Source organism: Ammospiza nelsoni, chromosome 19, assembly GCF_027579445.1.
Source record: "Ammospiza nelsoni isolate bAmmNel1 chromosome 19, bAmmNel1.pri, whole genome shotgun sequence".
NCBI classification, from domain to species: Eukaryota; Metazoa; Chordata; class Aves; order Passeriformes; family Passerellidae; genus Ammospiza; species Ammospiza nelsoni.
This window is the reverse complement of record NC_080651.1, coordinates 9043259-9051645: the sequence shown is the minus strand read 5'-3', so window position 1 is coordinate 9051645 and position 8387 is coordinate 9043259. Positions and strand designations below refer to the sequence as shown.

The following is an 8387-nucleotide window of genomic DNA, read 5'->3' as shown; positions in this document are numbered from 1 at the left end:
GATTTATTATTTTATGATATATATTAAAAGAAAATTATATATTAGAATATACTAAAAGAAGAAAGGATTTCATCAGAAGGCTAACAAGGAATAGAAAGCAAGGAAATTATAATAAAATCTTGTGACTGACCAGAGTCCAAGACAGCTGGACTGTGACTGGCCATTAATTAAAAACAACCACATGAATCCAATCAAAGATGCCCTGTTGCATTCCACAGCAGCAGTTAATCATTGTTTACATTTCATTCCTGAGGCCTCTCATCTTGTCAGGAGAAAAATCCTAGCAAAAGGATTTTTCATAAAATATGTCCATGACAGGCCACAGTGATAGATGATGGGTTGGACTTAAAGACCTTGGAGGTCTTTTCCAACCTAAATAATACTATAAGGTGCTTTTGCCTGCAGGCAGTTTTTACCTGCAGCTTTTTCCCTCTTCTAAAGTGCTCTCTCCCCTCAAGCCCCCCCCACATGGCTCAGGATGTCACGGGAGGTAGGATGAACCCATCAGAGGAAACACTCCAGTCTTGGATTTTCACCCTGTCCAGGTCCCCATCTCAGTGCCTGAGGTGGGAGGGCCCATAGAATCACAGAATCACTGGGGTTGGAAAGGACCTCTGGAGATCATCCAGTCCAACACCCTGCTACAGCAGGTTCGTCTGGAGGAGGTGACACAGGAATGAGTCCAGGTGGGTTTGGAATGTCTCCAGAGAAGGAGACTACACAGGCTCCCTGGGCAGCTGTTCCGAGCTCTATCACCCCTAATGTACAGGAGTTCTTCCTAGTGTTGAGCTGGACACCAATGAAAAGAGTCTGACAGCATCCTCTGACACTCCTTGGATATATCTGAATGCATTGATGAGATCCCCTCTCAGTCTTCTCCAGACCAAACAGGCCCAGCTCTCGCAATGTCTGTGCATCAGAGAGATGCTCCAGACCCCTCATCACCTTTGTGGCCTTTGCTGGACCCTCTCCAGCGAAGAGAGGGTCCAGGGAAGGCCACAAAAACGGCCTGTATTGAGGAGCCCAGAACCAGACAGAGAACAACAAAACTGGGCCGTTCTTTCCTGTGCTGAGGAGCCCAGAACCGGACAGAGAATACCAGAACAGGGCCGTTCTTTCCTGTGCTGAGATGCCCAGAACCGCACAGAGAATACCAGAACAGGGCCGTTCCCTGCCCGGGGAAACCCCAGCGCTCGCCGCCCGCCCCGGTCTCAAGATGGCGGCAGCCGTGAAGGCCGGAACGGGGCCCCGGGGCGGGAAGGGCCCCGCTCCGCCGCGCTGAGGCCGCCCGGCCCCTCCCGACGGGTTCCAGAGCGGCGGGGAGGGGCCGCAGCCGGACCCGGCCATGAGCGGAGCGGCGGAGGCGCGGGAGCTGGAAGAGCGGCTGCGAGAGGCGGCGGCCCTGGGGGACGTGGCGGAGGTGCGGCGGCTGCTGGGCGCGGGGGCGGACATCGACTCCCGCAACGAGATCAATGGCTGGTGAGGGGCGGCGGCGTCGCGCGGGGTCCGGCGCTGCGGGGGACGAGGGGCAGGCCGGGGTCGCTGCGGGGCCCGGCTCGTCCCCCGCTGCCCTTCTCAGTGGCGGTGTTCGGGGTTCTTGGGCTTGGGGCTCCCCCCCCACCCATCCATCAGGCGCGGGAGGAGGGAGCTGCTTTGGGAACGCAGCTGCTGTGTTTCTTAGTTTTCCCATTTGTAAATACAGAAAAGCTAATCTCGGGAGGCTCGGAGATTTACGGCTAAAGAGGATCCCGATAAAAGCAGGTCGCCCTCCCTCCACCTGTCACTGCGTGTTTGCTCAAGGTCCCCGTCCAGTCGCTTGTGTAGGGGGTCACTCTGCAAGGCAAAAGAGGGCCCTGCCCTGCGTAACTCACAGATTCAGAACTTTAGAAAGTGCCGCAATGAAGGAAACTTTTTTCCCAGTTATCACTTTATGCATAACTTGGATGAGGTAGGACAGGGTTGGTGAGGCAGAGCCAGGCCGATGAATCCCAACCCTTCTGCTTCCTTCCTGCAGGACCTGCCTGCACTGGGCCTGTAAGCGGAACCATGCCCAAGTGGTGTCCTGCCTGCTGGAGGCTGGCGCAGACAAGCACATCCTCACTGCTAAGGGAGAGCTGGCGGCACAGCTAACCTCGAAACCAGACATCCGCAAGATTTTGGGAGGTACAGTTCCCATTTTAAAAATCATCTAGAATTCTTGGTGTAAACAGTAAAACGTTTTTAGTGCTTTTATCTGAAGGAGTAATTGGCAAAAACCTTGGCTAGGACCATTGTATCTCATTAGATAGCTCTGATTTATAACTGGAATTCATATTTGGGCAAATAGATGTGGAGATTTCAGGTAGGAATGCCTTGTGTTCTGGGCTGTGTCACCAAGAAGTGGAAGAGCTGTATGCTTTGGGAAGTGTGCTGCTGCCCTCCTGTTTGCTGTTATTAAGCTAAAGCTGGCATACAAGCTGCCAATAGGGGGTTTCACAATTGTACAGTTTGCTGTGGTCTGACCATGATCAATACTACAAATCTCCTCAAAACGGTTTTATCACTCAGGAAGTTATGCCTTCTGAGCTATTTGTTATAGTGTGACTTGCTGGTATGGTTAATTTTTGCTCTGTAATTCTGCCATCTTACACTTTTCATATGCACAGCAAACCCAGTTAGATGTGTGTGACACTCCTGAACAGCATCCAGGTACTGTGCTCCAGATAAAAATTCTAAAGTGCTTTACCTTTGGAAATGTGCTGTCCTCTGCAATTGAACTTAAATTGCTCTCTGCAGTGATCTGCTCTTACAACAACAGGGCAGGGTTATCCTTCACAAGGTTGCAGCTAAATCATGACTCAGGTTCCAAAAGTTAAGCCTGAAGGAATGGCATGTTCGTATGTGATGCTTTTGCTTTATTTTGGGTGCAGTGTGGGCTTAGTTTGTGGCAAACGACTCACCAGTTTTAACATCTAAACTGTCAAGCACACGTAGATGAACTCTGTTCTTAGTTGTTTTATTTTTCTGTCTGTGAAGCTTTCATGTGTTTCCTGGGGAATAAACACATATCACTTACCTTTTCTCCTAGTTTTTATTCTGGGAGTGAGATATCATTTAGCAGATCTTTCTGAACTGCTTTGACATCACTATTTATGTTCTGTAATCCTTAGGCAGGAATGTCACTTACTGCAGTGCTTTTATCCAAGAGTTGAGTTTGTTTGGGTATTACAGCAAGTAGTCACTTCCTTGAAGAAATACTGGGTAAAATTGCTGGCCTAGGTCATAATAAACTATTTACAGCAGGGTTATTAAGAGCATTTTAAAATTAGATTCAATAAAGGAGTACTGGTCATCCAATTCATTTGAAAGCGCTGGAACAACACTGCTAGAAATGATGTGTCTTTCAAAGGTTACTCCCCCCGCCACTTTGTTATCAAAAAACATAATATACTGAAGACATTTATAGGTTTTTTTTTACTTTACAGCTACTGGCCTCCAAGTGTTACATGCTTCTGGAACATTAGTGTCATTCTTTGATGACCGTGGAATGTGATATAGTTTCAAGACATAGGAAAACTAACTGTATTCAAAATGAGAAATATCTATCCAGTAACATGATGGATTTTTTTCTCTCTCCATCCCCTACCCCTCATTTTTGAACTTCATCAATAGAGGAACAAACTGAATGTCAAGGAGTGAAGGATTTAAATTTATCCATTGTTGCGAACTACTTGGCCAACCCATTCCCTAACATTTACACCGAAGAAAGCATTCCAGGCAGCTTGGCAGAATCCCAGAGTGAAAGTGCTTCCATCTCTTCTGCTTCCCAGAGTGAAACTAGCCCTTGTCCATCGACAGCTCAGGCTGAGAGGATCTGCATACCCACGTCATGCAGCAGCGGCGAGATTTCCCCAGCAGCGGATGCAGCAGCCCGGCCACCCCCTGTGCCCACCGTCCCTGCAGCCGCAGCGTGTGCCAGCCCAGGGGTGCCCCATGGCCCCGGCTGCCCCCTGGCCACGACCCCCAGCCTGGGGCTCTGCTCCCCAGGAGTATCCGGCCAGGCCTTGCCTCTGCAGCCTCACACCTCCCCCAGCAGCCCCACGCCCACCTTCCAGCCCTTTTTCTTCACTGGAACATTCCCATATAACATGCAAGGTAAAGAGGTGCTGGGTCTCATAGTTCTGTTACAGTTACTGGGTGAAAAATGAAGTTAAGTAATCATTTCACTTCAGACTCTAGTAGAATAGAGGCAGAGATGTCGAATTCTGTGGCCAAAAGTGCTCTGAACTTTCTTCTGCTCAGTTATGTAAAATGTCTGTTATACTGTATTTTAACCATGGTAATACTTTGCAAAACAATGGAAAGATCAGTCCATGTAACATGAGCATGTAAATTTTGCACTACATTTGCATCAAATGCAGCTCTGGTAGTTTGGTAACAACTCAACTTAGTGACTGAATGGATCAGTTTCAACAGTGTTAACATGGTTATCCTGTGTATTTTTGCTGGAAGCTTCTGTTAACTGCATAGTATTTCTCAGATCATAGGGATTTTATTAAAAAGCATGAATTCAGAAGATCATAGTAAATACTGCAAATGTTAGTTTTGAGTTTGTTGTCTTTTCTGTTGTTAACCTTTTAATTGTTTCTCTGTCAGAACTTGTACTTAAGGTCAGAGTCCAGAACCTGAGAGACAATGACTTCATTGAGATTGAACTGGACAGACAAGAATTGACCTACCAAGATCTGCTCAGAGTGAGCTGCTGTGAACTGGGTGTTAATCCAGAGGAAGTAGAGAAGATCAGAAAACTACCCAATACACTTCTAAGAAAGGTAAGAATAGAAATGAGAGATTAACTTGACTCTTTACTTTGCAGACCTCAGAGAATGTATTGTTGCACAAAGATTGGCAAAATGTCACTTTTGTTGAATAAAAACTGACAGATTCAAAGGGATGCTGGACCTATCTTAAAACTTCATCATAACTTGTTTAAAAATAGTCTCGTCAAAATAGGCAGAGTATTTTAGCTCCTAAAGCATATGGAACTATTACAGCTTGACTTTTAAAAAATGTATCAGAAACAGTGCATTTAGGGTGCTTTAAAAGGACGTAATTGCCAAGTACTACTTCACTGTCTGCTTGCTTAAAAAGAATTAACAGTAGGGGGAAAAACTCCACAAATTGGCATATGAAGAACTTAAAGATAATGCTGTTAACAAATGAAACTGCTCTTCTGTTCCAAAAATGTATATTTCAGAGGTCTGTAGATGAAAGTGGTCACAAGTCTTGGTTAAGTGACATGCACAAATACAGCCAAATCATAATGAAATTAAAGGAGAAGAAAAAGTTTGAGGAGAAAAACCAAACAAACCTGCTACACTTCTAATGAGTATATGTTGGTAGGATTTTTTTTTTTTTATTCTTTATTGCTATTATTTGGGATGATATCCCTGGAATTCTTAGTTTTTAATTATATATTGCTGTTACTGGGAACGATGTCCCTGGGAATTATAGTTATTTTATAAATAACAACCAGCTAGTAATAATAGGAGTAATAATGTTGTTCTCTCTGTTCCTTACAAGGACAAGGATGTTGCCAGACTCCAGGACTTCCAAGAGCTGGAGCTGGTCCTGACGAGAAGTGACAGCTCTCCTTTCCGGAACGCTGCGGCTGCGCTGATGGAGCAGCCGTGCTTCAACAGCAGAGCATCCAAGCTGACCTACTGACCCTGGCAGCTGCATCTGCAGTGGCAACACCTGCCAGTGACAAGTGCTGCCCTTTGGAAGGCAGTGACTTAAGTGTGTGTAAAACCTTAAATTATTATTAGGGTTACTATTTTAACTAATATTTTATATTTAATATCCTGTTTGCTTTTATTTTTTTTTTACTTGATACTGTATTCAGGCAAGAGATACCTCATTTGTACACTAAAATCACAGGTTTCCAGTGTATTTGAAGTTTATTGGTTGTATCTGGCAGTGCAGGGCATGAAAGATGTAAATTATTGATATGAAAATTTTGTTAAGTACACCCACTCTGACCAAGTAAGACTCATAGAAGGATTCACCACATTGTATGTCTGTGTGTGCTTCCGCATTAAATTAGATGAAAGAGACACATAATGGATAGCTGCTCTCTAAAAATGTGAATGTGCAAGTCCTTAATCTCTTGCCCCTCACAAACACTCACCAAGATGGTTTGTCTAGAGATACTTAATGTTCAGAAGTGGCAGGAGAAATCCTTTTACTGGGCTGAAAATAACTGGAATAAGCATGTCTGTATTTAAATGTTTATTTCCCCTGTGAGAATATTGTACCTCCACCAAAAAATATGAAAGCCTCTCTTAAATGTTCATATTGAGTGCCCTTTCAAGAGAAAGCCTTTGTTTCAGATGGGGAGGGACCCCAATCTGTGTCCGTGGTTTTATTTACTTTCTTACCGATGTGAGCCTGTGCATTACTCACACCAGGTGTCAGTATTGTCAAGACAGGAAAGCTCTCTGTGGCCCTCCCTTGTACACCAGTTCCAAGGGAGATGGTTGTTTCTGCCGTGTGAAAAGCACAGCAGGGTCCTAATGAGAGATCACAGGTGGAAGGAACATAGAATGCTTTTGTGAGCCACTAGATGGGAAAACCACCACCAGTAAGTAACTAACTTGTAACTTTACATCCTGCACAGTCTACTGTCACTGTTACATTGCCTTGCTTTAGCCAGGTGAGTACTGAAAGGGCTGAATGTCTCCAGGTGCTTTCAACCTTTCACCCCCCCCACCCCTCTTCTTTGTGGAGAGTGAAAAAAAAACATAACTCTGGTTAAGCTACAGACTGTTTAACTTGCATTTAAGCAAGTCAGTAATGAAAAAATTCACCTGTGGGTTAAAATACTAAGTCACAGCATTCCTGGAGTATTAAACAGCCTGAAGCTTTCCTATATTAACATGGCAGCCTGGAAAGTAACCCTTTTGGAGGCTGTTTTCTTTTTTACCAAAAAATACAATGCGGACCTTTGCACCAAAACCTTTAAATGGGTCCTGAGGCGGGTGGAGGGCTCAGGGATTTGCTTTTTCTGCATGAGCTGCTTTTTCTCCCCTCTGCTCCCCCCCTTCCTCCCCCCCACCCCAAACTATTGATTTTCCTTCCATTTCTGCTTTATGAAGCTTCAGGCAGAGTTTCTGCACAGCTGATGGATGCTGTGTTTGTTGTTGATCTGGACTGCAATGTTGACAGTCAAACTATAAATAGTACAGCACCATGTTCTAGTAGAAGCAGCATGGCTGTCACCCTCCCCCTGTCTTGCTTTAGCCTGGAAGACTCTCTCAAGCTGCTGCACACCGAGAGAAGACAGAAATTCCTTCTTCCAGCAGAGATACTTGACTCTGGGCTCAGGATTTCACCAAGTTACTTAAGCTTAAAATTCTTGCTTATTTCAGTCAAAAAAATTATCGTCCTTTCCTCCGTGTTCCACACCCATCACCTCAACTCTGCTAACCTCCCATTCTCAATCCTGGTTTTTCTCCAGCCAGGAGCTGAGAGAACTAGTTATGTTTAACGCCAGATTCAACTCCTGGGAAGCTCAAGACTCTGACACAGTATGAAGTAAAACTTCTTAACTAAGGTTCCTGCTTTGTTTTTCTTGCAAGACAGGAAAGAAGGTTCTGTTTTAACAATTGTGTATTTATCTCTCCAGCATAGCTTGGAGGCTAGCTTAGATTATGTGCAATAACTGTGTGAAAAACAGTAGTGGTTAAATGGTTCAAAATTAGTAAGAGTATCTAATTTTTTTCCAGTTCCTTTATTTAGGAAGTCAGTGTAAGGACTGTCTCCACTAATTACTGAGCATTTTGCTAGAGGGCAGCTGGTTTAAAAAGCTTTATTTGTCTAGTTTCCACCAAGAATAACAGTTATGTGTTAAGAGCTAAACTCATAAATTTAACTGTAATAACACTATATCTATGCATTAACAGAAGTATTTTTGTATGTTTTATGCAGTTTGATAAACTCTAGGGCACACGAGTTATGTTAGCTGGTTTTTGCTGGGCTTTTTCTTTAAACAACGAACCGTTGGAATGATAACTGAGATTAAATTTACAAAACTGTTTATCCAAGGATGCCTTTTGTTTGCACTACAAACGTGTACTGAACTGACATTGCTACTCTTCACTTAAAATAAAGTATAAGTAATTTTAAGTACTTTGATCTCTTCCTTTTTCAGGGTAGGGAGTAGACGGATGTGAGGAGGATAACTCTAAAGTGGACAGGATGCTTAAAATTTTAATGCAACTTTGAAAAATCATAGGCCAGTACACTTTTAACACCTAATAAAGACTGTCAGGCTGTCAAAACCAGTATAGAGAAAGCATGTCAGAGGTGCTTACTGAAATCAGCTACTTTTGCCTAGCATTCCTAAA

At 44.2% G+C, this 8387-nt stretch overlaps 1 protein-coding gene across 2 annotated transcripts; it reads left to right on the top strand.

Annotated features, from left to right (window-relative positions):
- The first annotated feature begins 1225 nt into the window (after positions 1-1225).
- On the top strand, positions 1226-8166 carry LOC132081997 (ankyrin repeat domain-containing protein 40-like). Of its 2 annotated transcripts, XM_059486019.1 has the most exons (6): positions 1226-1479; positions 2015-2163; positions 3652-4134; positions 4636-4811; positions 5237-5378; positions 5563-8166. In XM_059486019.1, exons 1-5 carry the CDS (start codon positions 1346-1348, stop codon positions 5363-5365), a joined length of 1071 nt encoding a protein of 356 aa, XP_059342002.1. In that variant the 5' UTR covers positions 1226-1345; the 3' UTR covers positions 5366-5378; positions 5563-8166. The 2 variants fall into 2 exon arrangements, with proteins under 2 accessions (XP_059342002.1, XP_059342001.1); XM_059486018.1 differs by lacking the exon at positions 5237-5378.
- Positions 8167-8387: the final 221 nt, after the last annotated feature.